Raw genomic sequence first — 27,463 nt, 5'->3', positions numbered from 1 at the left:
GGTTTTTTTTGGTCGCTGGGATACCCCGACCGGACGAGCCCCACGTGGGACACCTGTGCGGTTGTCGCCGGGGTGCTCGAATATTGAGGCAGCGCGGAACGCGAAAATGAATGCAAGGAAAAGAGACTGCAACGATCAGACCAGCGACGCTTGAGCTGTTCGTCAGTCAGCCCGTTAATTGGTGTCCCTAAAGGTCAAGCGGTTGTTGATGCCAGGAGGTGTCAGAGGTTGGCAGTCGTCGGAGAGCCATGCTGTACCTACTGTGCTGTCTACCTATGTCGGTGATATCGACCTACCTTAGGTACCTAGGTAGTGTACGGATGCCGTGTAGCGATAGGGTTCAGGTTCGGGGACCAAAGGCGGGGATAGAACAACACATAGCATCGTCCAATACCCACATATCTGAATCCACATCACAAACTGCATGTTATCGTGTTCATGGGCAGCCGTGCAGGTACTTACCTACCTACCTACCTACCCGACTGGCGGACCGCGGTCGTGGCCTTTCACGGCAGAAGTAGCCGTGTGGAGAGTGGGCGGAAACGACATGCTGCACCAACACAACAAGCAGTGATGCATCCATCCGGATACCTCGGGTCTAACAGGCGCGTTTCCAGCCCAAACTCTGGTTATGAATAATCCCTTTGCCTCTTCGCAGTCTGATGATATCATTGTCATGGCGGCTGTGGCCACCGGGTACCGAACGAAATGCGATACACTTTATTAGATTCCTGGGAGGCTGGGCGCGGAGCAGCGGGAGCGGACCGGCCTGGGGAAACAGGACGGGCGACGGCAGGGGGTGGTGTTCCATTAAAGTGCCGCGTGCTGCAATGGGAAGAGGGGGGGGGGGGGCAGGGGGGGGCAGGGGTCGTCAATCGGTCTCTCTCGATTGTGTGGTCCTTTTGCCTCGCAAAGTGCAGAGGGGTCTTCGTCTCGCGCTCTGGGTTCCCGGAAGGTTTCTTGATCTCGCTTTCGCCCAAGGCGTTCGTTCCCTTTGGCTTTTTAGTGAAACGCAACGGCGCATTTCGGGCTGGCCCGCTGTCTCTGGAAAATTGCCGTGACAGTCACACCCTCGTCTTGCCGGTTGGTTGCCCTTTCCAGCCCCTTGGCGTGGCAGCGTGTCATCCGGCCGTTGACTGTGAAGGCGGCCATGGACTGGCTGTCAGCCTCGGATGGCCTGCAGTATGTTGGCTGGTGAGAAAACGATGGCGTCAAAGGCGGTGACGAGGGAACGTGTTCGGATGTTGCAGTTTCGGGTGGACAGGGGGTGAAGGAGATTGTTTCGGAGGGGGGGATGGCCCCTTGTCAGTGTCTTTCCCGGCAATCTGGTTTCAATTTTTTTCAATCCTTTTTGGAATCTCCGGGGGGGGGGAAGGTGCTATCCTCAACCTCGAGACGCTTGGGCTTGGTTACCTCAAAGTGATGTCAGCCCGAAAGGCACCGAATATGTGCAGTATAAAGAGTGCGTCTACAGTACGTGGGATCCTTGTTTGTCGTCTGGCCCATTTGGTTCCAGTCCGGGTTCCAATAAGTAAACAAATATCTGCAAACGCTGTCCCGTCAGATTGATAGTCCTAATAACATGCCTTGCAGACGGAGACTCAATAGTCGGCTTCGTCGGCCAAGAATGCTCGGACAAGACCCCGTGGAATTCAAAATGTTTGCTTGGCCAACTGGGCTCTGATGAGAGACAGACCACCCGCCCGCCACGTCGTACCGCGCTGCCAAGGTATCCGTACCTATCAGCCAGAGAGAGAGAGAGAGAGAGAGAGAGAGAGAGAGAGAGAGAGAGAGAGAGAGAGAGAGAGAGAGAGAGAGAGAGAGAAAGAAAGAGCTTTCAACAAGCAACCATAACATTGTTACCCACACTCGAGTCCATCTTGGCTAGAGCACCACCACCACGTGTGTGCTACTTTGAGCACTGCGGGCTGATCGGCGGACGGCAGTATGAAGCCCCGTCTGTAGGCGCCGATTCGGCATCGACCCGTTAGACGGGATAGATGGATGCCATCCTTCGCTCCCGACTTCACCAGTGTACCATGTCAACTGCGGAAGGATGGTTTGCTACAAGTACAATGTCGCCGTCGCTGCAAACCCCGCGTCGATAAGCCTATATCTCGAAACTCCTTCCCCCGTCCCCACCACGTAACACTGACCCGCCCGCTCTTTGTCTCCCAAGGGTTTCCCGTCGCCAGTATGTTGATTATCAAAGCCTAACCGATTGCATCGTTTGCGTTGTCAAGGCGAATTCGGCGAACCGCGTTCGTTCGGAGGAAACTCCGAGCCGGCGAAACGTTCGTTGTCTCCCACAGGTTATGCATATCCTCCGTCACTTGCAGGTTCTGCTGTTTAGCGTCGTCGTCCGTGTAGGCGAGTCATTCCAGTCGTCTCCTGATTCCCTGCCATACACCAAGTCGCTCGTCGATTACTGACCGCTGCTCCTCTCCTCATGTTTAATGCGAGCCCCTCGCTTGGCCCCTCTTCGTCGCCGCGGTCCACGACGCACCTGCGCTACCCTCGATAGGAAAACAGCACCCGTGCCTTGTCGGGCTTGAATTTCGGTTGTATGCATCGATCGGTGTAGGTTTGCCAGGATGTCGGGAGCTGCATGCGAACCCAGTTCGATTCCCACGGGTCTTCTTACACACCACACACACTTCAGTGGCCCTCATCGAAGTTCACACGGCGGAGAAGCAAACAGCGTTGGCTCCACCAGCTGTCGCCTCAAGGACGTCGGTTGATTTTTTGCCGATGTATTGTAACACCAGCGTTACTTGTCCATAGACCATGGCACTGCAGGTCTTCGGCCCCTGGTTTTCCTGGCTGTTGTATATCATCCCACCGTGTTAGGCACCGAAACCGGCTCGTTGCGTTTGCACACATAACCTCTCGTGACAGTCATTAAGTCTACCATAGACACCGCAACAAAGCGAGATACATCTAGTCCGGGGGGGGGGGGGGGGGGTTAACCATCTTTTAACTATTTCTCGGACCAACGATACAGCAGCTGCTGGCTGGTCGGGCGGCGCAACATTGCAAGAGCTCGGCATCCCGTGAGCCAAAAGTGTTCTGCCAGTCCAGCAAACAGGGCATGATGGGGTTTGTATGCATATGCTTTCCAAAAAAAATTTAAAAATTAGACAGTTCAGATGCGAGGGTCGCTTCCGTATTACTTATAGCAAAGAACGCTCGATAAGCACTCTATTTCCATCGGGATGTGGGAAAACGTACCGACAGGGTTGATACTGTTGCAAGCTACATTACTGGCAGTTGTCGTTGGATCCCCAGATGTCCATCACGAACCCCACTACATGAAACCGGTAACTAAGCGATAGAAACAGTGCATCGGCGAAGCCTTCTTGGGGATGGGAATCCTTAGACTGGCGGTTTTGCAGAACGGGTGTTGTAGTATAGCATTTGGCATTTGAACATCAAAACACGCCTTAGTGGAGCGATGGTGCTCGTGAGGCCACCGGTGTACTGTACGACACAATGCCAATTCTTCTGGATTTGACCATGGTACATGAAGGCAACAACACATACCTCGCTTCTGACAGATGCGTATCGACATTCAATCAAGCTACCTCCACTGATCAAACAGAGAGGCGTAGATGACAAGTAATCCGTTTTGTTTTTATTGAAGTTGCGGATCCGCACACAACAAGCTACTCATGGCCCGGCGAGGTCCGAGACGCCCGTCTGTGTCACATTAAATCGAGATGTGTTCAACAAGGTCTTGTCGTTGGTCCCGCTTGCAACTTTCTCTAGTTTTTGTTGCAGGACAAGGCCGTATAGCAAAGTCATGGACTATGTCGGTCTAACCAAGCAGGCCAGCGCCCAAAGAGCCGCAGGTATGCTGGACTTGAGCATAGATGGTATCTTGAAAAGGAACAATGCACCTTGCAAACAATCGTTTTATCGTGACGTTCCGGCAGACCTCCGTCTGCCGTCACCTCTCCGTCGGTCGGAGCAGTCAGCGGCCTTGTGCCCTGGCTTACCGCAGTTGTGGCAGTTGAAGGGAGCGTTGGGCTTCCCCGCCCCAGAAATGCTAGAAGCACCACCAGAAATAGACGCCAACTGGTTCAGCTTTACTTCTTTCTTCTTTCGCTTCTCACGGAATTCTCTCGCCTTCATCGACTCTGTTGATTTCTTGGGCTGAAGATTGACCCTTGTGCGACCTTGGCCGCCGGATGATAGACCTTTGACGGGCTTGACGGGCTTGACGGGCTTCGGTGTCGACGCTTCGTCACCAGAGGATGGATCCGCGTCAAGCTCGTCATGCTCGTCGCTGGAGTTGTCGGAGGTGTCGGACTCATCGGACTCATCGGAGTCACTGGGGACACTCGAATCACCGGAATCGCTCTCGTCTTTTGTTTTGCTTTTAGTCACGGTGTCCTGTTTTGGCGATTAGCTTGATGAGCGCGCAAGAACGTAAGCTTCGCCAGCTTACCTTGGCGGCCTTCTTTTTGCTACCGCCGACCTTCTTCCTGCCATGATGTGCGGCACCCTTGGATTCCTTCTCGTGGTCGGCATCATCAATATCGGCGTACCCAACGTACACGATATTTGGCGGCGCGTCCTCGGTCGCAGTAGGATTGCCCCACGAACCATCCAAAACCCAATGCGTGTCTGCCAGTTCGGCTCTGGAGGCTTCCAGTGCCGCCAAGCGCTTGGCTTCTTGCTGTTTCAAAGCGGCCTGGACAGCCGCTTGATCGAAGGAGTGGAAATCGCCAGTGAGAGGGGAGTTCTGGAACTTGCGCCGCTTGGAAGACGGTTCGTCGGGAGACGACTCTGGTGCAGATCCAGAGGTGGCAGCTCTCTGCATAAATTTCATCGTCAATAGACGAGAGGAAATGCCCCTGCCGGGAGGCGTTTCGGGGGCCATGTTGGTGTTTGACGGCATCGTAACTACAACGACCTCAGTTTAAGCTAGATGATGTTAGTAGTTCTAGAGTCGAACCTCCCAGGCTTCGATTGTTGCTTGTAGGCGAAGAAGATGAGTAGGGGTTCAGAAGAGTCTGTATCCGAGCTACGTCAGAGGTGAATAAGGTCGGGTGCAAATCGTCAGAGCAGCCAAAATTCTGGAATTCTGCCGTTGAAGATGCCTGGTGTGTGCGTTCACCGCTTAAGTGTGTCACATGGCCCGTGCACAATGTCAGGACCGGGGAGGCAGGCAGGTATGAATGTGCCGCAGTAGGTAGCCGGTGTCAACTAGTAGAACTACTGTTGTTGCTCTCGTAAGGCTTGATTGACCCTCTGCTGGATGTCCAAGGCGCACCTGAAAGGCGGCTTCTTCAGAGAGCCGCCACAACATAACTTTTACCTCGGCACCTCTTCTCAACTCATCTCCACCCATTGGAACAAGTATCCTCTGGTCACCCTCACCTAGGAGAATTGTCAACCATGCCCAACAAGAAGATCAGGTCTATGATGTCTAGGTAGTTCCATGTGTTGCAAATCCCTACTCATGATGTAGTCTTTTTGTGTCGCATAACAGCGAGCACAGTACTGGCTCAAGCAAACATCGTATGATGTTTCGGTAGTAGAAAGACTATAGCGGCCTTGTCACTTGCTGGAGTGCTAACGCAAGGCGCAAATAAGAAATAGCGTGGGCTGGTTGCGAAGTACTTTACGCCTTTATTGGCTGGTCCTACCGAGCAGACTACTGACCACACTTCGAGTGATTCTTATCGGGCCATGCTCCGACCTCGCAGGTCGAGTATGCAAGGTTCGCCTAGCAATTGAGTCAAAGACAAGGGCCATTGGAGTCACGGTCCGATCCTTTTTTGGAAAGCGGGAGGGCACCGAACTGTCGCCGCCGGCGGGCGGGCGGGGAAGAGGGAGTCGGCGACTGGCCTACGCAGCGGAGACCGCTCCGCTCCCATATCCATGAGACCATACATAGACTTTTCCAGCGACCTGTCTCGCGCCGAGTCATTGTTACCATCTGCAATTTCAACAGCAGGAAGAAAGACGGTGCAAGCATGCCAGATCTCCCTTGCAACACAGGCATAATGCCCAATGTGACCCTGCTAGCTCACCAGTCGCGGGGTCGCTCCGTCGCCGGGGGACCCGCCGTCTGTCGGGCGGCCAAGGCCGATCCAATAGGAGCTTGGCCCCCGTTGTGTATCGGCAGCCCCCTCGTTCCCGGGACACTATCTCCAGGTCCCCAACAACATTGCAACTCGCCATCAGGTGACGAAGGAACTTCTGCAGATACAGCGGGGGGTTGGGGAGATAGAAGATCCCAACTGACGTGGGGTAAGAGGGCCCCGGTCCGGGTTTGTCCTATCTGGAAAACACGTCCCCGAGACCTGAGATAGGAAGGATGCAGGCCGTATATAGACTTGTGTGTGGTGACTTTGTCCAAAGCCCCGTGCCCCGCGATTTCTTTCACGTACCATCTAGCTAGCTACTTTGTTGGAATCTCCAACGAGGCCTCAGACGACATGAACCTCGGCAACCTTGCCTTCGCGACACGCCACGAGCGGACGCCGGAGGAGAAGAAACTTGTCAGACGGTTAGCTTATCTCATTCGCAATGCCAAGTTGAATGACGCTCAAATTTTTGCTCAGACTGGACATCTTCTTGATGACATTCGGATGTGTTTCTCAAGGTAAAGCCTTAATTCTGGTTCGTGTCGGCACTGAGCTAACTTGGTCTGCAGTGATCAAGTGTAAGTGGCTTCGCAGCTGAACGCAGTCAGGAGAGTGGAAAGGCTCGGCTGATTGACAAACTCATCAAGACCTCGACCAAACCAACATCAGCAATGCTTATGTTTCCGGCATGAAAGAGGATCTCAACCTCTACGGGAATGAGTTGAACTAGTCCGTTCTGTCCGACACCAGCCCCGGGTTCGAACGCTAACTCCTTGCCCCAGCTTCACAACATACTTCAATGTCGCGTACTGCATCATGCTCATCCCCTCTCAAATCATTCTGACGTACGTTCGCCCGAGCTACTGGCTCTCTGGACTCGAAGTCTGCTGGGGCATCATCACAGGCATGTTCGCCCTCGTCAAAAACGCGCAGCAGGTGTACGCGCTCCGCGTCCTCCTCGGTCTCTGCGAAAGCAGCGCTTGGCCGGGTATGATGACGCTGTTGATGTACTGGTACACACCGTCGGAGCTCGCCAAGCGTATGGGTTTTTACCACTCGTGCCAAGCTGTCGGGTCGATGATGTCGGGCGCGTTGCAGGTTGCGATTCGGAGCTCCATGCATGGACTACACGGTATAGGCACATCTTCTTCCGGTCAGGGTTTGGGCGCCCGTTTATGGCTGACACACTGAATCTCCAGGAATGCCCGGCTGGCGCTGGTTGTTCATCGTCAACGCCATCATGACCGTTGTTGTGGGTGCTCTGGGCTTTGTGTTGCTGCCCGATACTCCCAACGATCCCAACCCGCGAGCGTTTTGGTTCAAGAAGGAACACGCCCAGCTTGCCATGGAGCGGCTGGAACGTCACGGCAAGGCGGAGCCAAAGAAGATGACCTGGGTTGCGGCCAAGTACGACGACCATGTGCAAACCTGACAGAGACGCAAGGACTGACTGGCAACAGGCGCGCATTCAAGAGTTGGGTCATTTACTTCGTCCCCATCTTGTACATTGCCACTGTACTCGAGACTTACGGCAACAACTACTTCAACCTGTTCCTAAAGAGTTTGAAGAACCCCGACGGAAGCCCCAAATGGACGACGTCAGAGGTCAACGCTATCCCCATCGGCGGAAGCGCGATCAATGTAGTCTTTGGTAAAAAGCTTTCCCCAATCTCCCCAACTTCCCGGGGCCAACAAGCAAACTGACGCTGTCCGGTAGTCTGGATCTGGGCCATTCTGTCTGATCTCTTCATGACGCGTTGGACCTTGATCGTCGCCCAGGGTGAGCATTGTCCTGATCGTGCCAACCGAGAAATAATTCCCTGACTTGTGCAACAGCTGTGATCGGTCTCGTCATCTGTATCGCCATGAGCGTCTGGGCCTCACACCCCACCACGACGCCTCTTGCAGTGGCATACGCAGCCAACTTCATCATTTTCACCGCCATGGGAACCGCGCCTCTGATATTTGCGTGGCTAGCCGACATCCTGCCTCATGACCCCGAGGCGAGGACACTGATCGTCGGTGTATCTATTGCAGGCTATTACGCTATCTCGGCCTGGTCACAGGTTCTGGTCTGGCCAGCGACCCAGGCGCCGTACTGTAAGCTCCTAAGCACCCATGGACTTTTGATGAAACCAGAACCTGATTGTGTACAGACAAATACGCGTGGCAGTCAGCAATTGCCATCGGCGTCCTCGTCATCGTCATGACTTGTGTGCTTCGCTATATCGATGTCAAGTACCTGAAGTAAGTTGCCCATGTCGAGGTTTCCCGAAAGATGCACCTTCTGACCACCCGTGAAGACCAAAGAGGGAGCAATACAGAGCTACAGTGATCGAAGCGGCGGAGGAGCTCCCCCGCGACTCCATCGACCGAAAAGTGAAGTCAGCCGCCATAGTGCCGGAAGTCTAGGTCCTTGACGTCGGAGGGCACGGCGGTATAGAACACAAGACGAATCTTTTCCCGTAACTCTCGGTTACAGTAAAGCCGACCATATCTTGAGCATGTTTGTTTGTGTAGCCAGTCATGTATAATGGCGGAACGGGTCTAAGGTTTCTTTACATGGGTGGACGCACCAATCGAGCCACCACTTCCTTGGGCGAGTTGACTTTAACCAAGTAGTCAAAACGATGAGATACACTACGGTTCATCGTGGCCACATCATTCTGCTGCTGATGACGCACGATAATTATTGGGAAGTTGTGGTGAACAATAGTGGCAGGGCATTGAACATAGGATTGACTCCGGTAAAATCCCCAATATTCCTGTGGGATCTATGTCGTATTTCGTAGATGCTGTTTGGCTAGGAAGATACTCTGTAATATTTATCATAGCATCCGTAACCGCACTTCCGTACACATAGAGAAGAAAGTATAAGAGATTTGGGGCCCGTGCACGATAGGTGTGGATACCGGTCGGCCGACGGGGCTTCAGTTCTTCCCGGCGAATGACAGCAAGTGTAATCAATTGATTCAGGAACTCCAAGCTTCCCCAGGACCGACCTATCTGGCGAGCCAGCCAAAACCCCCCCCCCTTCGAACGAACCCAATTGAACCAGCAACCATGTTGTCGGCATCCAGACGAGCGACGAGCGCCATGTCGCGGCAGCTCCGCGTTGCCTCGAGACCCTTTTCCGTGTCGACGACGGTCCGCACCACCGAGAGACCCGCCGTCGTCGGGAAGAACGAGGCGGCAACCCCCCAAGTGGCCGACAACACCGTCCCCGAGCCGGTCGGCCAGGCTCCCAACCGTTCCCTGGTCTGGTCGCGCAACCAGAAGCCCCGCGCTGAAGCCATGACCGGCCCCCGATTCGAGCAGACCGACTTCTCGCTCCAGGTGAGACCGCCCATGAGACGCTCGACGACGAGACGGCGAGGCGATTTGGGACTGACCACTACGGACTGCAGCCACAACCGCACTCCGCGATGGAGCTCGTCCACCAGGAGCCGGTGCGGTGGACTCACAAGCGAGTCGTCGCATGCGACGGCGGCGGCGGCGCCTCCGGCCACCCCAGGATCTTCATCAACACGGACAAGCCGGAGATCTGCAGCTGCAACTACTGCGGCCTCCCCTTTGTATGTTTACTGCGATCCGCAGGCTTGGATCTTGCAACGGTTTCAGGGCCGAGTGTGTTACGTTGCTGAGCACGAGCGCGAGCTGATTTGATTTACCAGGCCAACGAGCATCATCGCAAGCACCTTGAATCCCTCCCCCAGACCTCGTACCCTCTCGCATAAAAGAGCCAGCTGTGTCGGTCGGTATAAGGGGTTTAGTGACGGCGGCGTCGGGATGAAAGGGAGCCTCGCCCTGTGCTGTACAACGGGCTGGCGATGTCGTGTATATGTAGCAGGGCCATTGCTTCGGATAACCATTTTTACATTTCAACTAGACGAGAACTTCAGTCATGATCGCTTTCACCGATATGCCGCGCAGCCTTCAGAGGTTTCTTCCTTTGCTTCCTGAGGGTGACTGGATTAGATCGTGGCTCATGTCTTGCAACGTTTGAAAGCACACTTTTGCGGAACCTGCTATTCGAGCCGGAGGGTCCATGTGCCGCAATAACAACCTTACCAAGATCGGGCAGTAGATCAGTCAGAACCTAAAATGGATGTCACAGCCCATAGCCTTTTTAAATGCAGGCCGGACGGATCGAATTGTGACCCACTGACTGAGTGCAGTTTCACCAGCTTAGGCATTGTGGTATACGTACGTACATTTGACAGCAGCTCCGAAACTCCGTTGTGTGATGCATGCTTCTTTTGCTCATTGCTGGTTACTCGTGGTTTTACACGCAGATGGGAAGACTTGAAAGTGTGCGGTCGAAAGCATGTCTTATGATGCCGTCTGGCGAAGCTCAATGTACCGAGGTAGGTACTTGGGTATTTAAAGAGGTATATTAAATAAAGAAAAGTCGACGCTGCAGCGCTCAGTTGCTCTGCGTGCCTCACAACCGCCTGCTTTGCTTTTCGCAACTCATCTGACCTCACTTTTACTTACCCATTGAACCTGCCCCACCAGATTGGACCGCCCGCATCGTTTTCACCTTGCAGCACCCAGCAAAAACATGGCTCCGACACCACACCACAACCGCCAACAGACCTCGCAGACGACAACCCTCCTCATCATCGGCTTCATAATCATCTGCCTATTCCCGAACCTGTTCAATTTCCTTTGGCATCTACCCCTTACGCTCCTAGGCTACGCCTTCTCCGGCCCAAACGGCGCTGCTCCAACGACGACGACCCCACGTCATCGCCCCCCACCAAACTCACACTCACACTCACACTCCTCGACGACCATGACGGGCTCCTGGTTCCAGAAGCAGTTCACCCTGCCCGCGCGCTCGCGCGGCTCGTACCTCATCACCGACGAGGTCGTCGGCGCGCTCCCCGAACTCAAGAACTACAAGGTCGGCATCTTGCACCTGTTTGTGCAGCATACGAGCTGCGCTCTCAGCCTCAACGAGAACTGGGACGACGACGTCCGGGCCGACATGAGCGACGCGCTGGACCGCATCGCCCCGGAGGCCGGTCCCAAGGGTCAGGAGCTGTACCGCCACAGTGCCGAGGGCCCCGATGACATGCCTGTGAGTAGTGCTTTTCTTTTTTTGGAATTTTTTTTTGTCGCTGTCAGTCGCGGTCGCTCTGACATGACGTAGGCTCACATCAAGAGCGCTCTTATCGGCGCAAGTGTTACCATCCCGATCAAGGATGGCAAATTGGTAAGTCAAGCCAGCGTCCCCAAGATTGAGAAGGCGGCTCACTCATTCCATAGGCCACCGGAACCTGGCAGGGAATCTGGTACCTAGAGTTCAGAGCCAGCAAGCACCAGCGTCGGCTCGTGGCCACGATCCAGGGAGAGCCCAAGGCATGAGTTGTTCCCAAACAGCCAGGTGCAGTTAGAATGACAAATCACACTTCCCTTTTGAAACTTTGAGAATACCAATCTGTGTGTGGTATAGAGGCAAACCTATTGTACAGCCACCGGTCTACTATGGCACTTTTTTGACCTACGCCGAACGCCTCGCCCAACCCTTTCCCGTGAGATGCCCCCTTGCCCGCCGCAATCGCAGCTTTTACTGCTCGCCGTTCTCGTCGTCCCCCTTGGCCTCCTGCATGTCCGTGTCGTCGCCACTGGCCAGAACCTTGGTCCTCGGCACGTAGCCCTCGGGCGCGCTGGAGCCAGGCGTGGCAGCGACGATGTTACCGTTGTCGTCGACGAATTCAAAGTTGTATCTGCTGAGGAGGTGGGGGATCGCCGAAAGCTGGGGGCCGTATCTGGCCGTGTTGTCGTAGAGCTCGAAGAGGGGGACCGCAAGGAGTTTCATGTTCTTCGGCACGCTGAGCACTTCTGTTGGCGGCGGAAGGTTAGCAAACAGGAAAGTGGAAAAAAGGGGGGGGAATAATATAGAAAAAAAGAAAAGAAAAAAATAAGGACAGATCCCAGAGTAATCTGGATGGCCTGCCACGAGCGCGCGGCGCGTCTGGTCATACGTACTGCTCTTGGGCAACTGGATGAAGTAAAGCTTCTTGCATTCCTTCGGTCTAGTGACGTGCGCGGGAACAAAGGGGTACATGAAGGTCTCGAAGTTGGGCCTCCACCACTGCGCCAGGCAGTCGCCGACCTGCCAGTCGGCGGGCTCCTCGCCCTCGCCGATACGCCCGACGGGGGCGAGCCTCTCGTCCAGGCGTGACTTGAAGCCCTCGACCTCGTCGTCCTCGGGGCGGAGGTAGTCGCCGGGCAGCTTGAAGAAGGCGTTGGCAATCTGCAGCATCAGGATGTGCGGGTGGTTGTGCTCGTGGCAGACGAGGATGCCCTCGCAGGTGCGGCGCATGCCGTGCTGCGAGTAGTGCTCCTCGAGGCGCTTCAGGCGCGCGATCACCGAGGGGTCCTCCTCCGGCTGCGTCTCCTTGACGCCAAAGGTGTAGTTGGACAGCGGGTAGAGGCGGATCGTCTCCGGCTGGTTCGAGTTGAAGGCGAGGGGGATGATGGGCGCGTGGCCCGATTGCAGCGCCGTCGTCGTGATTGTGGACATTTTTGGTTGATGTCTTGTTTCAGCTGTGGTGCAATGGTTTAGATTGCGGATACAATTGTTGTTGTTGTTGCTGCTGCGAACCTGAACGGGGTTGCGAAAGGCGCGTGTTGGAGAGGGCTGGGGAGGGTGGGAGCTCAGGCACGGAGGTGTCGAAGCTCCACGATTCGACCCAGCAGAGATACCTAGGTGACAGAGGAAATCGGGAAGGCGGTGGGGGATTAGACCCCTGGCAATCCGCCCCACTCCACCAACCTTCTCACCGATACCTTACCGATCCTCTTCACCGAGGTGAGAGCTGTGACCGGCGTTCTAGATCAACGACATCCCAACTTTCAAGCGCAACAATGTCTGCTGTCTGCTTGAATGCACATGGCCTCAAATCCCACAGAAACAAACTCTTAGTTAGTCCTTCTGGTCGTGTTCCTCGTTTTATCAACAGCTCACAATTATTATTATCCCTTCAAAGGTGCACTTTTCCTTTTGTCTGTTTCTTGACTTAGCTTTCGCCCTTTACTTATATTAGAGTCCAACTGCCCTTTTCAAGTTCTCATGTCAAAAGTCACCCTACTAGACATGTTTGAAAGCTTTTATTTCAACCAGATTACTTGATATTGAGCATCCGAGGTCAAGATAATAACCTGCAGCATTTACCGAACTTACATCAAGGGTTGATCTTGATGCTGAGACGCGTCCAATTCGCGAAATCCTCGTCGTGTCTTAAATGGCAACATTCAACTACATAAATGCTAAAAACAGACAAATATCTCTTCATCATATGGTTCCCAATTACTTGAATTCAGGCAGTGTTAAGCTTTCATTACTGTTCAAATACGTCTTCGTAGGACTTAAGACCTGCCCAGCTGAAGAACGTCTAAATCATTACACAAACTTGATGATACTTGGACCAATGTCTAGGTAACAGCTGTAAGTAACAAAGGCAGCCATTTCAGATGCCCCTGATCAGTGCCCTTTATTCAGGTGTGCTCTCTGAAGCTCCTCTGAGTGTAGCTGGCACTTAGGCAGACACAATCCTTCACAACCGTGAACCATTGACGAGGACTCCTCCGCCCAGACTCTGGAACCTAACTTATGGTCACAGCGTCAAAGAAGGAAGGAATGAGCACCTACCTGTTTTGATTGCCATACTCTGGAAGGTACCCTCCTTGAAACACATTTTTCTCTCGGTCAACTTGCGGCTTTCTTCTCAAGCAACCCACCTCGAGAACAATCCATCCGCAACGCCAAACTTCTGCTGCCCTGACCGAAGTTAGCTGCCATGAACCTCGCTTGATTTGGTTCCGAACTGGTAATATCACCTTTTTACCAAGTCGAAAACGGGAGTAGATTCATACAACCTTCAACCCCTGCCAAAGCCCCTCGAAATTTGGTGTCGGAACTGAGGCTATTGTGTTGCCCTGGTAAGCTACTCAAATATCTCCCAGGAAAGGCTCTGTGTTGGAGAAAGCGTCAAGTGAGTATCTCTATTCTCAACCTCTTCCGTACTTCTCTTGCCACATTCCCCGATTCATATCTCACACTTTCAGCCAAAACCTCTGCACTCGTCAAAATTGCTCCTTGCCTTTTTTGAGCCCTCATCATATGACCACCAGCATTCCTTAACCACTTAATCACGACGTGCTTTCGTCGAAAACAGAGTCTACTCGCAAGGCAAGATTTCCCATCGCGTTTCCAGCCGAGACACATGGCGAAAGTTACCTCTCCAACCTGCCTGATTTGAATCTATAGAACTTACTGACACGCCGACACCAGATACTTCGACAAAAACAAGCGCCGAGCATGGATTCCGCTCAGTCTTCGAGCTCTATGAGCCTCGTGGTACATGAGAAACTAGAGTTGGCCAAACATGACGAGGACGCGACGAGACTCAGAGATACCAACACAAAAGCGACCCAATTATTGGGCGACATCCAGACAGCACTTGCCGGCATTACCGGCTTGAAGCGTGCTCAAAACTGGAGCAAGTCGATTGAGAAGCTCCGGGCCGAGTACAAAATGCCGCGCTTCGTCATCGGCGTTCTGGGCGATACCGGCTCAGGCAAGAGTTCACTCATCAACGCTGTTCTGGATGAAGAGAGAGTTGTTCCGACCAACTGCATGCGAGCCTGTACCGCAGTAATCACTGAAATCTCATGGAACACCAACGAAGATCCCGCAAAGAGATATCGCGCGGAAATCGAGTTCATTACCCAAGCAGAGTGGACGACTGAGGTTATTGCTCTTCACCGCGACATTCTGGACCTGAACGGCAATCTTTCTCCGGACATCAGAAACATCGATAGCGACGCCGGCATTGCGTACGCTGTCTTGAGAGCAGTTTACCCAAAGCATACCGACCAGCAGTTCAGAGAGACTGACCCCTTTGTGCTTGCGAATTTCGTCAAGGTGCGGGAGGTAATCGGAAAGACGCAGGTTGTTGAAGAGGCAGAGTGTGGCTCGTTCTATTCGAAGATCCAGTCATTCGTGGATTCGGAAGAGAAGCACAGCAAGAACGCCGCAGAATCTGCCAACAAGGCGCCTCACGAACAGACAATGGCATTCTGGCCCCTCATCAAAGTTGTCCGTGTCTTTCTGAAGTCAGAAGTTTTGTCCAGTGGCGTTGTACTTGTGGACCTGGTGCGTTGTCTAAGAAGGTTATTCTTTCGGGTTCAGTTGCTAACATCTGCCAAGCCCGGAGGTCGCGACTCCAATGCTACTCGAGCAGCCGTTGCCGCGAAGTATGTCAAGGAGTGCTCGAGACTCTGGGTGGTTGCACCCATCACCCGTGCTGTGGACGACAAGACGGCCAAGACTCTTCTTGGAGACCATTTCAAGCAGCAGCTCAAGTACGACGGTGCTTACAACAACATCACCTTCATCTGCACCAAGGCGGACGACATTTCTCTCGACGAGGCAGCGCCGAGCCTTGGCATTGAGATACTCATTGCAAAGGAGCAAGAGCGGAAGACTCAAACGGAGAAAGAGATCGGGGGAAAAAAGGAGGCAGTCACCGCTCTGGAGCCTCAGATTTCGAGCCTGCAGGAGACATTGAACAACATCAGCAGAGACAACAAGGAATGGCAAGGACTTCGCAAGCTGGTCAGCCAGGGACTCAGAGTGGTTGCACCCACGACATCCCCACAGAAGCGGAAGCATTCCCAACCTCGGACTGCGGAAGAATCTGTCTCGGCCAAAAAGGTGAAGAAAGAATTCGAGTCTAGTGACGCAGATGACACCAGCGATGAATCGGACCTTGACGACAATGATGACGCCGACGATGATCAGCCTGTACCTCTGACTCTTGAGGTTACACGAGAGAAGTTGGATGAGCTCAAGGCGACTAAAAAAGCTGTGAAGGAAGAGAAGAAGATCATGGTTGGACGCATGTCGCAGCTCAAGGAGGAAATCAAAAACCTCAGAAAGCAGCGCTCAGACATCAAGACCAATATGCACAGGGAGTGCATCCAAGGACGCAACATGTACTCCCGAGAAGCCATCAAGCAGGACTTCGCATTTGGTCTCAAGGAGTACGTGCCATCATCACTTTAGTATCAGGATTGAGTAGCCAACTGACTTCTTTCTTAGGTTTGACGAGGAACTGCTTGCGGAGCAGCAGCAGGATGGCCCGCAACAGGCCCAAGGTGAGACTGACTATGAGCAGATCGGAAACAACCTTCCCGTCTTCTGTATCAGCAGTCGCGGCTATCAGCAACTGAGAGATCGCATGAAGAAGGACCAAAAGGTTGTTGGATTCACGTCACTCGAGGACACAGAGATTCCGGGCCTTCGCCATCACACCCTGGAGTTGGCCGCGGCCATTCAAGCCAGTCACTTCCGGCACCATCTCAGCGAAATATGTCGTCTCCTTAGCGCCTTGGACCTCTTTGTTGCTGGAGGTGCTGCCAACCTCAAGCTTTCTGACAAGGAGAAGAAGCAGGAAACGGAAAACCTCGAGAAGTCACTAGCTAAGCTAGGAGCGGTTCATACATACCCATGTTCCTGAGTTCGGACCACAACTGACGGTGTCACAGGCACTTGTTGAGGTCATCACTCGATGCATGACGGAGTGCAATGTGATTGTGAAGAAGAGAATCCTCAAGAAAACTGGCACGGGCGCCTCCAATGCGTCGGAAAAAGCCACGTCTACCGCCGAGGGCTGGGGTGCCAAGCACGATGCTGGTGGTCTTCGCTACATGACCTACAAGGCGACCTGTCGCCGTTTGTGAGTCTCGACAGGATGAATGCATGCAGCTTGAATGAACAAGACTGACTACTTACAGAGGGGTCTTCAAGGGCGCAGCTGGACCTCGTGACTTTAACGAGGGCAAGTATACTCGTTTGCCCTTCTAGAACCCCTATGTTGCTAACGTTGTATTCAGAATTGCTTAAGCCTCTCAAGCACCACACCGCTCATGCGTGGGACTCCGCATTCCGTCTGCAGCTTCCCGAGAAGCTGAAGACCTTGGCAACGTCCATGAAGCATCTCATCGATGCCTTCCACGAGCAAATGAAAGACCGCCGTTTTCTCGTCCAGAACAACGACATCGTCAAAGACATCATCGTGAAGCTCTTGGCTGCTCAGAAGGAGAATCTCGTCCACATTGGCAATGAGCAGCAGAGAATGTTACAGGAGAGTGGAAAACATGCAAACCGATTGTTTGGGCCCGCCATCCAGACGTCTATGTTGCCGGCCTTGAGTCGACGGTCAAGGATGATACCAATAACGTAATCAACGCGATGCAGGAAGACTATATCGGCCTTATTGGAGAAGTGGCCACCGAGGCTGATAACCGTGCTCGAAAGACGTTGAGCCCCTTGCTCAGAGAGTTTTACAAGAAGCTCGATGCTGCTTTGACTCCCGCTCCTGAGGAGGATGCCGCCTCCCAGGCTATCGATCTTGAGATGGCCGGAGGCGGAAGCGAGGACGAGTACCGGCCGGACTCCGAAGAGAGCGACTGAAGGACAAATTGGGGGATTTGTAAGATTGAACATGGCATTGCGAAGTGGATACGATCATGAGCCAACACAGGCTTCTTCTACAACTTGCTTGGTACTGTCGTCGTTTAGTGCCGTTGCTTGGCAAGGGATTACCTGAAGCAGATCCGAACTGAGTTACATTTGGACTGAAGTGTTAGATAGGTCCGTACTGGGCAAGTTGAGGTAGTTCAAAGGAGGCCATTTCGCTGCGACCATGGCAATGTGAAGGCATGTCCATCGCTGGGTGGTTGTTGCATGCGCACACCAGTATCATAAAGTTTCCAACGCCATCGAGACGCATAACGACAAAGCACGACGCCCGCGGGTAAAAGAGGACCCTAGGACTTCTACGGCAGATTCTGGGCAGGTATGAGAGAGAGAGAGAGAGAGAGAGAGAGAGAGAGAGAGAGAGAGAGAGAGAGAGAGAGAGCCGCATTGACCGATTAGCCGGCAGTTGGAGGCTTGAGCTAGCCTCTGCATCGCCGTTGTGTCACGTTCCGTGGTAGCCTTTCACAGGCGCAGGCGTCCACGGACGATTCTGCAAGTCTCACTCCGCCATGTCTTGCCCCCCCCCCCCCCCCCCCCCCCCCATCAACCCCCCTCTTGCAGGGGGTTCAAAGAGCAAACAACATCCGGGCCCCAAAGCCTGGCTGGACGGGTAGTCGATAGGCGCAGAGATGCGCCACCCATCTCGTATGCAGTAAGACTCGGCACACCGAACATGACAACACGTCGTCTACGATGGTCCAGCAGAGCTGTGTTTCCCAGGATCACTCGACGAAGACGTGTTTTCATTATGAACCCCTCTTGCCCTCCCCCCTCCCCTCTCCTAAAAATCCTTTTCCCGGGCCAATGAGGTACCGGCATCGTGACATAAGAGACAAATATCTGATGGCGGCCGCCAATCCGGTCGGAGCAACGGGGACCGGAGGAGGGTGGGTGTGCCCGGATGGCCCTTGCAGCCAAGCCGCGGCACGGCGATGGGCGCCTAGCAGACGGATACACCACGTCCGTTACCGGTACGTACTGACTGCGCGTACAAAACACCTCCCAAGCGCAGGGTGATGCAAGGCGAACAGGGCCCGTCAGGATGACCGCAACGTGCAGCGGTGACAGCGGGAGAGCGGCAATCCCCGTCAGGAAAAACCCCAACCCTCCTTTTTGGGGAGTCGACGAGGAACAGGCACTTGGAAGCACGTTGGCTGCGTTGAGATATGGATCGGCGGACGGATATGGGAGACAGCAGGATGCGGGCCGTTGACGTCCCTGTGTACAAACGACCGTGATCCTGGCCGGAGACCTCCCGGAGGGAAACGAAGACTCTTGCCATTTTTAAACGGACATGACGGCATCATCGCGCTGCGTTACACCGCCGTTGCGGCGATCCCTCGGTGCCGCCGTGGGGTAGGTAGGCAGGCAATTGGCGAGGCCTGTCATCTAGTTACTTGTTTTCCGTTCGTATGCTGAATGGGAAATGCAATAGTTGGTTTTGACATGATCGCAAAGGCAGGTGAGAGCACGCATTGCATCACCAACCGGGAGGCGCCTCGCAAGGATTACAGAGTGAAATCTCCGGGGGGAGGGGGGAAACCAACAAATGCGAGTCATCTCTCGTCGGGCCCCAACAATTCAAGCAACAAGAAATTTCTGGGTTCCAACTCCAGGTGTTCCCGTGACACAAGTACAAACTGCGGATGTGAGCCCACCGCCGTGGGTTCCTTAGTGGGAAGTGAGATGAGAAAAAAAAAATAATAATGAAAAAAGGTCACGGGGTTCACGGGGTTTCGGGACCGGTGAGAGGGGCGGCCAGTCATGCGCCGCCGAGGATGGGCCGCGTGACAGCTCCACCCCCAAAAGCCGGACCCGGTCCAGTAGTATCCGTACCCGTGCAGTCATAGTACGTAGTAACTGAGAGGGAAAGAAAGCCAAGGCCCCGCACGACGGTGGAAAGTGAGGGGGGGAGTTGATATCGGCCGGGGCGCGTGCTTGGCAAGACTTTGCTCCCCCAAACCACCAAAGCTGTGCCAGGGCTATCGGAGCCTGCCGCAAACACCATGGACGAGACATCCCACCCTTTCAAGTCTTGGGGGGCAGCGGGCGGAAGGATCCAGGAAAGCATGTTGGATAGTCAAGACTCACCGTTTTATCCATCGCAGAACCCGTCCGTCATAGGGCCTCGCTCGACGACGGCCATTTCACCGTCCCACGGCGGGGTTAGGTGTTGCAGAGCAGAGAGAGAGAGAGAGAGAGAGATAGGGAGAGAGAGAAAGTCGTCCCTTGAAAGTGCTTGCTTCCGAAAGCCTGGAGCCTTGACCTGGCTCGTCTCTACTTCCTAGGGGAAAAAGCATGCGAGGGGGGTTGCGCGGCTTCACATCCGAAGAAAAGACAGTTTAAACTTGTTCTTCATCCGAAACAAGACCCCGCGTTATCAGCGAAAGGTAAAGAGCCTAAAGTGCCGATTCTTTCAGGGTGCAATTACCGGGTTGGCGGAAGCAGCTCGGGCAATTTGAGACTCTGCTGGACGGTCCGTAGTGTGTGTAAGTGTGTCATGCCACGAGACAACACGTGTGTATGTATGTGTATGTGTACTACGTATGTGTGTATGTGAGTGTGTGTGTGTGTGTGTGTGTGTGTGTGTGTGTGTGTGTCTGTCTGTCTGCTCAAGCAAGGTGCGCGTTGCCGGTTACCGAGATCGTTTGATAGCTTGTGGGTTGCAGCAATCGCTGGAAGGGTTGATTCTTTTCGAGTTTTCCTTTGGTCAGTTATCAACATTGCTTGTATGATGTTGAACAGGGGGGTCTGCGTCCGGGAGGGGGGTTTTCCCCTTTTCGAAGCATGTGGATGGATGGACAGAGGGAGAGGCGCAGCCGCACGCGGCGTCTTCGCCGCGCCGGTTAAACCAGTAAGAGACAACAGGTCAGGGGGCCCAAGGTGGCAATGTGATGGAAGAGGCATATGAAGAGATTTACAAATTGCATGTGAGCGTCAACGGGAAAAAAGGAAAAAAAAAAAAAGGAAAAAAAAGGCGGAAGCGGGAGCGGACGGTCAGGCCGAACGAAGTTTTGGGTCCAAGCAGAATCCAATCCGTATCGAGTGTATGTGTGTGTGTGTGTGTATGTGTGTGTGTGTGTGTGTGTGTGTGTGTGTGTGTGTATGTGTGTGTGTGTGTATGAGTGGGGTGTGTACTCTCCACCAGTCAGGTCCCGATTCCAAAATTGTCCGTTTCGAAAAGAGAAAAGAAAGGCAACGGGAGAGGCAATTAGACATGTTCCGCAGGAAACATGTCCACGTGCCGTCTTGAAGAAGCAATTCGATGTGTGGTTCGGTGAGTAGACTCGCCGCTGATACCCGAAGGATGCGACCTCTCGAGAGGTTGCATGAAAACGACGGCAGGCTCTGGGTCTCTCTCTGTGTAGCTTACCAAACCGTTGAATGCACGTGCGGATGTGAGTTGTATGACTTACTTACTAGACTCGATGGGTTGGAGTTGCCAGCAAGCCTTTTCTTGACTCTCTCGACTCTCTTGACACTGACTCTTTTACTCTCATTCTGGTTGGGGAGAGGGGAGAGGGGAGAACAGGAGAGGCCGAGAGGGGGAGGGGCAATCCCTGCCGCCCTGGCAGACAGTGAGTGAGGTACGTATCTGCCTTGCAAGATGCTAGGAATCGACAGCCCGCGTGCGCCCCCCCCTCTCCCCCCGAAATCAGATTGAGCCTTTGGTGGTGAACCACCGACCCAAAGTCCAGACAGTGGGGATCGGGGACACCATCTTTAGGGTGGTCTAGGCCTCTCAAACCCACTGTGTCCGACTCCCAGGAACCGGCCGACGTCGTTTCGTCAAAGTACCCAATTGCCGTACGTAAGGCGCGAGATACCTAATCGATACTCGGTCTCCGTACAGAGTGCAGAGTACAGAGTACAGAGTACACCTTACCCGGTCCCCTCGTTCTGCACCGCCGAAAATTAAACCCACATCGCACATCGGCCGCCTTCGACCGACACACCACACACACACACACACATTCTTTCTCTCTGTGTGTGTCTCTCTCTCTGCACAATCTCCCGCAGCCTCTCTTTTTCCTTACCCTCCGTCGTATTGTCTTGCCTTTCAGGACTTGCCTGGATCGACCTGACCTGCCCGGATCTACCTTGACCTTGTCCCATTCGAGTACTGTATTGTCTCGCTCACTCCCCGGTCACTCAACTCTACTTAGCCTTCAAAGTCTGGCCTGATTGATCTGTGGACGTCCATCATCCACACACCCCCCGGGGCCCCCGACTTGATCATCCTTCCTTACGCGGGGGGGAAAAACCCAAGAAATCGAGGAGAGAGAAACTGGCAACCAGAGAGGGAAATATCCCACACCCTCCCATATTCAAGCGCTTGGCTGCAATCCGAACCCTCTCTCTCTCTCTTCTTCCCGCCGCCGCAGCAGAAACCCACCCCCGTGTGCCTCTGTCGAACCTAACCCTGCACGGCCTGTGCCTTGCCAGTGCCTCTCTGGTCTGGCCGCAACCGTAACTCGCCCATTCCGAACAAACATTGGACGCCGCCAACCATTACGCCGCGACGGGCTCCCTTTCACACGCTCGCGCCTTGCGTCATGCCCACGCCCAGGAACCCATTGGCCCACCACCCTCTCTCTCGCCCCAACTCCCAGCTCTTGCCCACGCGTCTCCCCTAGTCGCCGTTCCCGCTACCGCTACCGCTGTCGGCCCCCCGTGTCGCTCACTCGCTGCCTCCCCCCCGCCGCCGCCGCCGCCGCCGCCCTCGAGCCACAGACATGGTGGACATGGACATGGACGATGCGACAAGGCTCATCGGAGACCTGCATCAGAAGCTAGCCGACTTGGACCACAAGGTCGCAGCCTACCGCCAAGACATGGCAACCGAGTTCCATAGATACTCGCGCCAACTACTCCAAAACATCCCACCCGACATATCAGCCGAGGTCGATCGTGCCGTCGCCGCTACCTTGGTCAACTATCCCGCGCTGCGTCCCGCCCTCGTTCCACCACGACACTTGTCTGACTCACCCCCACCGCCGCCCACCGACGACGCCGGAATCCTCACCGAATCCCATAGCAACCCCGGCGACGCCCACCACCCTCCGCCGCCGCCGTCGCCCCAGTCCACCCCTCCATCCCTCCTTCCCCATGCCGGCACTGCTGCCCTAACCTCTCCCGATACTGCCTACGATCGGGAAAGGGATAGGGATTTCCACGGCCTCTTCACTCCAAGCTATCTGCCCCTGCTCGACAGCTCACACTCGTCGCCAGCGCCAGCGCCAGTATCAGCACCGGCACCGGCACCGGCACAGACGACACCGACACCAGCATCAGCAACTCACTCGCCAACCCTGTCACAGGCTTCGAAGCCTGCTACCGACGACGACGACGACGACAACGACGACGACGGCGACGATATGGGTCGGCGCAAGCCCGCACAGCCGAGGGAGCAGCAGCAGCAGTCTGCTGCGAGCCAGCCATCGGTGCTCGCTACCACTCAGGCCCCCGATCGACCGACCCACGAACGCCGTGGGACCAATGACACGACATCCTCCGGCGCATCGGAGCAGAGTGACTCTAAGGTGCGCCGCAGTGCCTTGCGCAGGGCGTCGAGCGGATCTAAGCCCCCAGCCAGCCCCAGGCGAGTGCGATTCGAGTTCGAGGGAGGGGAAGTGCTGCCGACAACCTCGCCCCAGTCGTCGGAGCCGTCGCTGGTGTTGTCACATACCCTCGCCAATTCGAGGTCACCCCCTCCGCCGGAAGACGACTCAATGAGTGTCGAGTCCATTCTGGGTCCCGACGAGGACAGCGGGCCGCCGCCGAAGAAGGTGTCTTCCTCCCAAGCCCTTCGTGCTCTCTCCCGGGCCCCCTTGGATGCCAATACTGTCTGGACTGTCGTAAATCCCGAAGCCATGGAAAAGGAAAATGGAAGCATGGCAACGTCAGATTCAGAGACGTCGTTGCAAATAGACGATACCCCAAAGTCTGCCCCGACGCTGCAAACACCACCAAGAGCCACTGTCTCGGAGCGCAAACAGACACCAAGGACCTCAGACCCAGAGCCTCCGGTGGCGGTAAATAAGAGAAGGGATGACAACAAAGATGAAGATGACGACGACAGTTCCTCTGATGACGAGTTCTTGGCCATGGCAAAGCCAAAGTCCTTTGCCAACAAAAAAGCCATTCTTTCACCATTATCACGCTCACCGACCAGAACGTCATCCGTTCCCTACAGTCCAACCCCAGACAAGACTGGGTCACGCAGCGAAAACAGGTCCTTTTTAGAGCAAAGGAATGTTGACGAAGACGAGGACGACGATGACATGTTCCACTTCGAGGGGCTTAGTGCACCCCCCAAGCCTCGATTCCGACCAGCGCCGATACAGGAAGAGGAGGAAGAGGACGAGGACGATGATGAAAATCGGGCACACGAGCCGGCGGCACCGACGTTATACTCGACCTCGCCCGCTGTATCGATCCCCAAGGCGCCGGAGCCAGCAATTCCAGCCCATCTCATTTCGGGCTCGGTGGGTTCGTTCAGAGGCCGCCCCGTCACGATGCCCTTGGTCAAAAGCCTTGACGTATACCAACAAGCGGCCTCGCTTGGTGACGTCAGCAGCTTTATCGGAGGGCTGGATGGGCGCAGCGGTGTCGACGATGGAGATCTTAACAGCTATCGTGCCAGCGTCGGGCAGTCGCTGTTCTCCGGGACGCCTCGAAGCTTGACGGAACGAATGATGATGGAAGAGGCACAGAGTCAGAGACGGGCGGCAGCGCAGCGACCACACTGAGCGTGCGGCGGATCGAAGCGGATCGAAGCGTACCTAAACAAACCAAATCTTCATTTGTATGATACGAGTATGGGCCAACGGTAGAGATGCGGAAGTCTGTACATAGGTAGACCGTGGTTTGGCGTTAGAGGTACTGCGGCTGGGCGACTGACGGGGCGGGACGGGTTTGGGGGGTCCTGGTTGGTGATGGAAAGCATCATTCGTACATGACGAATCGGCATGATAGTACCTAGTTTCCGAAACAATGAAGCCGACGGCCTACGGGTCATTTTGCAAAAGAGAGAGAGCGAGAGAGCGAGCGAGAGAGAGGCTGCAAGTCTTTAGTTCGCGCGTGATTGTCAGTCAGATAGAAGCGGGTGTCGTAGCACCCACTGTATGCCGTAGCGGCCGCCGCCAGTTGCTTCGGGCTCTGTCAGCTCGGGGGTCGATTGTCCCACACCAAAGGCCGGAGCACATGGAAAAAACCTGCGCCGAGCCTCCGGGGCCTTCCGCACCTAATGATGGAACTAACTAGTCCCACTTCGGGCATGGTGCGTCCAATCCCGCCACAGGTGATTCTCAGTGGTGCGCAGTGAAGCAAAGAGCTTCCCAATCGACGACGACCCGGCAAATCATCCGATGCATATCCATTGATTGTCGTTGATCCCACGAAACGAAACGCAACAGCAACCACCTTCACCACCCAACAACAACAAGACGACCTAACACAGTCAAGATGGGCGGTCTTAACTTGGAAGTCTTCAAGGTATGTAGTTTTGCTACTATGCAGCGCAATTCCACCTGCAGCGATTTCTCATTTGGGGAGGGGGGACCGTGGAGCTGACATTCAAGCTCCGGCGCAGTTCGGCATGTATGTCATGTTTCCGATTGGCATCATGTACTACTTTGGCACGAACCTCGACAGTCGGTTCGCGGTACCCGATTTCTGGCCCAAGGCGGAGCACTCGCACAAGATCCCATTCGATCGCGACGAGATCAAGTCCGAGTACGTGCGGCTGGCGAAGCGGCAGCGGGCGGTGGAGGAGATGAGGAGGGAGAGGGAGGCGGCGCAAGCGGCACAGGCGGCGCAGAACCCGCCTTCCAACGGGGAGCAGTCATGAGCATGACATGTCTGGCCCGACGCGGAAGAGACCGACGTGGAGTGGAAGGCGGGTTGAAACAAGAGGAGACTCGGCCGACCGAATCAAGATTGATCTTTGGAGATGCGTCCGACCCTCCAGTCCTCGGGTCGGGTCGACAGAGGCGATTTTGGAGAAGACCCCTTGCGCGGAGACCCGGGGGGAGGGTAGGATTGGTGTAGGTGTGCTGTACTATATGGGCGTTTGGCGGTCAAAAAACGAAACACCATTTGGTTTTAGGGGGGAAACTCGTCATTCGAGATGGACGCGGCGTTTTGGGGAGAGAGGGGAGACCTACTTTCAGGACGAGGGAGCCCTCTCCGGGCCTCCTCCCCCTCTTCCGGCCGAAGTCAGACATCGCCCCTCACTCAGAACCGCCATTGCGCGGTTGTATTATATAGGTATTTCTACAATTTGTTTGTACAATGGGGGCCCTCCGCCCCACCCCGACGGTGTTGTACACCTTTCAATATCCAGCCATTAATCCTCGATTAGTACTTTGATCCCTCAAGGATCCAAGTCGGATTAGTTCTTGACCTCTCAGGAGTCCAGGTTCTCCTCGATTCTTGCCCACTCCTCCTCGGACATGTCTCCCTTGACGGGGTTCCCGTACACGGCTTGCACCTCGGGGAACTCCTGCAGAGCGGCCAGCAGGTCGGCCAGCGAGGTCGCCTCGAGGCCCTTGTCGAGCTTGACTTTGGTGTCGTCGTTGGCGGACCAGATAATGTCGGAGCTGAGAAGCTTCAGGCCGAACTTGGGGCCGACGCCGCTGGCGACGGCGTTGGTCATGTTGGGCTGCGTCCATACGACGAGGTTCCCGTCGTCGTCGGCCTCGAGGTCCTCGGCGCCCGCCTCGATGGCGTCGTCCAGGATGTCGTCGACGCCCGGCCCGCCGCCGCCCTCGCCGGCCGCCTCGAAGACGACGCGACCGAGGCGCGTGAAGAAGAAGGCCGCCGCGTTGGCCGCGCCCTTGTGCTTCTTGATCAGGACCTTGAGATCCTGCAGGCTGCGGGCCTTGCTCTCCGTCTCGGCCTCGATGATGAGGGCGACGCCGGGGGGCAGGATGGCCTCGAGGGTCAGGGGCTCGAGGGAGGCGCCCGACGCGGTGCGGCCTTGGCCGCGGGCTACGGCGGAGTCGATTACGTTCTTTGGGACGCCGGCTGGTGGTTCGGAAAAAGGAGGGGTACACGGTTAGTCGCCTGTTCGTGTGTGGGTACGTGTATGTGTTCTCGAGAGGAGGGTTCGGTTTATTGGGGCGGGGGCGGAGGGGGGAAGGGGGGTTGTCAGGTACATTTTTTTGCATTCGCGATGGCCGTGGCTAGTTGAGGGTTATCGGTCGTCCCGTGCACTGTATAGAGAAACAAGGGTGTGTGTGTCAGCCTTTGGGTTCTGCGCTTGCTTCGAGACGGCGTCGAACCGGGCGGAGAAGGGGGGGGGGGGAGAGTCGCACGTCGTGAGTAGAGGGCAATCATCTTGGAGTGCTGGCTGCGCATGCTGTTCTTCTGCGCGTCTGCGGCGCCTTTCCTGTGCTTGATCTTGGACCACTTGTTGTGACCACTCGGCGCGGCGGGCGTCGTCGAGAGCGGGCGGAGGCATTGGTGGCAGAACGGGAATCCGGGTTGGACTCGAGGCGCGGGCGCGGCGAAGATGCGCGATGCGATGCTCCGGACGGGGACGGGGGCGAGCGGGCGCATGGTGATGATGAGTGAATTGGTGAATATGGCCGAGATTGGGAAGACCGGGTCCCGGGGATCGGTAGCGGAGAGAGAGCGGTGTGTCCGGAATTCGGCGGCGTCGGGAGTTGGGGAGCGTCACGGCCTCGTTCTGGTCATGTCATGATTCTGCCAGACTGCCGGAACCTTCTCTGGGATACGGACGGGCCGCGACTGGCAGCCCGGAGCTTCAAATATAAATGGGGCCACCGGGAGTGGCTGGGCG

The 27,463-nt window shown here is 55.2% G+C and overlaps 11 protein-coding genes across 11 annotated transcripts; 8 read left to right on the top strand and 3 right to left on the bottom strand.

Moving 5' to 3' along the window:
- Nucleotides 1-3,615: 3,615 nt before the first annotated feature.
- Nucleotides 3,616-5,093, bottom strand: CDEST_00730 (Putative Zinc finger, CCHC-type). The gene is made up of 2 exons (XM_062916889.1): nt 4,451-5,093; nt 3,616-4,395 (listed from the first exon to the last, which is right to left on the bottom strand). The coding sequence occupies exons 1-2, from the start codon at nt 4,901-4,903 to the stop codon at nt 3,916-3,918; spliced, it is 933 nt and encodes a 310-aa protein (XP_062772940.1). The 5' UTR covers nt 4,904-5,093; the 3' UTR covers nt 3,616-3,915.
- A 1,259-nt stretch (nt 5,094-6,352) lies between these two features.
- Nucleotides 6,353-9,050, top strand: CDEST_00729 (Putative major facilitator superfamily, MFS transporter superfamily). The gene is made up of 10 exons (XM_062916888.1): nt 6,353-6,520; nt 6,576-6,616; nt 6,746-6,827; nt 6,881-7,230; nt 7,298-7,505; nt 7,559-7,749; nt 7,816-7,878; nt 7,935-8,198; nt 8,255-8,345; nt 8,402-9,050. The coding sequence occupies exons 1-10, from the start codon at nt 6,450-6,452 to the stop codon at nt 8,508-8,510; spliced, it is 1,470 nt and encodes a 489-aa protein (XP_062772939.1). The 5' UTR covers nt 6,353-6,449; the 3' UTR covers nt 8,511-9,050.
- Nucleotides 9,051-9,095: 45 nt separating this feature from the next.
- CDEST_00728 (Putative Zinc finger, CHCC-type) lies at nt 9,096-9,996 on the top strand. The gene is made up of 3 exons (XM_062916887.1): nt 9,096-9,434; nt 9,506-9,673; nt 9,773-9,996. The coding sequence occupies exons 1-3, from the start codon at nt 9,162-9,164 to the stop codon at nt 9,833-9,835; spliced, it is 504 nt and encodes a 167-aa protein (XP_062772938.1). The 5' UTR covers nt 9,096-9,161; the 3' UTR covers nt 9,836-9,996.
- A 666-nt stretch (nt 9,997-10,662) lies between these two features.
- CDEST_00727 (Putative UPF0047 protein YjbQ) lies at nt 10,663-11,573 on the top strand (the record flags this gene model as incomplete). The annotated part of the gene is made up of 3 exons (XM_062916886.1): nt 10,663-11,184; nt 11,257-11,319; nt 11,373-11,573. 3 exons carry the CDS (start codon nt 10,663-10,665, stop codon nt 11,469-11,471), a joined length of 684 nt encoding a protein of 227 aa, XP_062772937.1. The 3' UTR covers nt 11,472-11,573.
- A 100-nt stretch (nt 11,574-11,673) lies between these two features.
- On the bottom strand, nt 11,674-12,633 carry CDEST_00726 (Putative cleavage/polyadenylation specificity factor subunit 5; the record flags this gene model as incomplete). Its single annotated transcript, XM_062916885.1, has 2 exons — nt 11,674-11,948; nt 12,096-12,633. The coding sequence occupies 2 exons, from the start codon at nt 12,631-12,633 to the stop codon at nt 11,674-11,676; spliced, it is 813 nt and encodes a 270-aa protein (XP_062772936.1).
- Nucleotides 12,634-14,430: 1,797 nt separating this feature from the next.
- CDEST_00725 (Putative P-loop containing nucleoside triphosphate hydrolase, dynamin) lies at nt 14,431-17,359 on the top strand (the record flags this gene model as incomplete). The annotated part of the gene is made up of 5 exons (XM_062916884.1): nt 14,431-16,157; nt 16,216-16,609; nt 16,662-16,852; nt 16,911-16,939; nt 17,010-17,359. 5 exons carry the CDS (start codon nt 14,431-14,433, stop codon nt 17,357-17,359), a joined length of 2,691 nt encoding a protein of 896 aa, XP_062772935.1.
- Nucleotides 17,360-17,367: 8 nt separating this feature from the next.
- CDEST_00724 (uncharacterized protein) lies at nt 17,368-17,589 on the top strand (the record flags this gene model as incomplete). The annotated part of the gene is made up of 1 exon (XM_062916883.1): nt 17,368-17,589. One exon carries the CDS (start codon nt 17,368-17,370, stop codon nt 17,587-17,589), a length of 222 nt encoding a protein of 73 aa, XP_062772934.1.
- A 3,958-nt stretch (nt 17,590-21,547) lies between these two features.
- CDEST_00723 (uncharacterized protein) lies at nt 21,548-24,411 on the top strand. The gene has a single exon (XM_062916882.1). The coding sequence runs from the start codon at nt 22,392-22,394 to the stop codon at nt 24,405-24,407; it is 2,016 nt and encodes a 671-aa protein (XP_062772933.1). The 5' UTR covers nt 21,548-22,391; the 3' UTR covers nt 24,408-24,411.
- A 511-nt stretch (nt 24,412-24,922) lies between these two features.
- Nucleotides 24,923-26,426, top strand: CDEST_00721 (uncharacterized protein). The gene is made up of 2 exons (XM_062916880.1): nt 24,923-25,152; nt 25,250-26,426. The coding sequence occupies exons 1-2, from the start codon at nt 25,123-25,125 to the stop codon at nt 25,505-25,507; spliced, it is 288 nt and encodes a 95-aa protein (XP_062772931.1). The 5' UTR covers nt 24,923-25,122; the 3' UTR covers nt 25,508-26,426.
- Nucleotides 25,511-26,063, top strand: CDEST_00722 (uncharacterized protein). Its single transcript, XM_062916881.1, has one exon. The coding sequence runs from the start codon at nt 25,515-25,517 to the stop codon at nt 26,007-26,009; it is 495 nt and encodes a 164-aa protein (XP_062772932.1). The 5' UTR covers nt 25,511-25,514; the 3' UTR covers nt 26,010-26,063.
- On the bottom strand, nt 26,066-27,380 carry CDEST_00720 (Putative transcriptional regulator TACO1, integrase-like protein; the record flags this gene model as incomplete). The annotated part of the gene is made up of 2 exons (XM_062916879.1): nt 26,976-27,380; nt 26,066-26,685 (listed from the first exon to the last, which is right to left on the bottom strand). Exons 1-2 carry the CDS (start codon nt 27,217-27,219, stop codon nt 26,066-26,068), a joined length of 864 nt encoding a protein of 287 aa, XP_062772930.1. The 5' UTR covers nt 27,220-27,380.
- Nucleotides 27,381-27,463: the final 83 nt, after the last annotated feature.

Source organism: Colletotrichum destructivum, chromosome 1, assembly GCF_034447905.1.
Source record: "Colletotrichum destructivum chromosome 1, complete sequence".
NCBI lineage: Eukaryota > Fungi > Ascomycota > Sordariomycetes > Glomerellales > Glomerellaceae > Colletotrichum > Colletotrichum destructivum.
Note: the sequence above shows the minus strand (reverse complement) of the source record. Positions and strands in the feature narration are given on the sequence as shown.

Excerpts from the sequence above, each read along its gene's own strand:
- CDEST_00722 (XM_062916881.1), top strand. The coding sequence starts at position 25,515 with ATGTCTGGCCCGACGCGGAAGAGACCGACGTGGAGTGGAAGGCGGGTT.
- CDEST_00730 (XM_062916889.1), bottom strand. The coding sequence starts at position 4,903 with ATGCCGTCAAACACCAACATGGCCCCCGAAACGCCTCCCGGCAGGGGC. Across the intron at positions 4,396-4,450 it reads GCAAAAAGAAGGCCGCCAAG|GACACCGTGACTAAAAGCAA; the intron begins GTAAGCTGGCGA and ends TCGCCAAAACAG.
- CDEST_00729 (XM_062916888.1), top strand. The coding sequence starts at position 6,450 with ATGAACCTCGGCAACCTTGCCTTCGCGACACGCCACGAGCGGACGCCG. Across the intron at positions 7,231-7,297 it reads CTCCATGCATGGACTACACG|GAATGCCCGGCTGGCGCTGG; the intron begins GTATAGGCACAT and ends CTGAATCTCCAG. Across the intron at positions 8,346-8,401 it reads ATCGATGTCAAGTACCTGAA|ACCAAAGAGGGAGCAATACA; the intron begins GTAAGTTGCCCA and ends CCACCCGTGAAG.
- CDEST_00721 (XM_062916880.1), top strand. The coding sequence starts at position 25,123 with ATGGGCGGTCTTAACTTGGAAGTCTTCAAG. Across the intron at positions 25,153-25,249 it reads TTAACTTGGAAGTCTTCAAG|TTCGGCATGTATGTCATGTT; the intron begins GTATGTAGTTTT and ends GCTCCGGCGCAG.
- CDEST_00723 (XM_062916882.1), top strand. The coding sequence starts at position 22,392 with ATGGTGGACATGGACATGGACGATGCGACAAGGCTCATCGGAGACCTG.
- CDEST_00728 (XM_062916887.1), top strand. The coding sequence starts at position 9,162 with ATGTTGTCGGCATCCAGACGAGCGACGAGCGCCATGTCGCGGCAGCTC. Across the intron at positions 9,435-9,505 it reads AGACCGACTTCTCGCTCCAG|CCACAACCGCACTCCGCGAT; the intron begins GTGAGACCGCCC and ends TACGGACTGCAG. Across the intron at positions 9,674-9,772 it reads ACTACTGCGGCCTCCCCTTT|GCCAACGAGCATCATCGCAA; the intron begins GTATGTTTACTG and ends TTGATTTACCAG.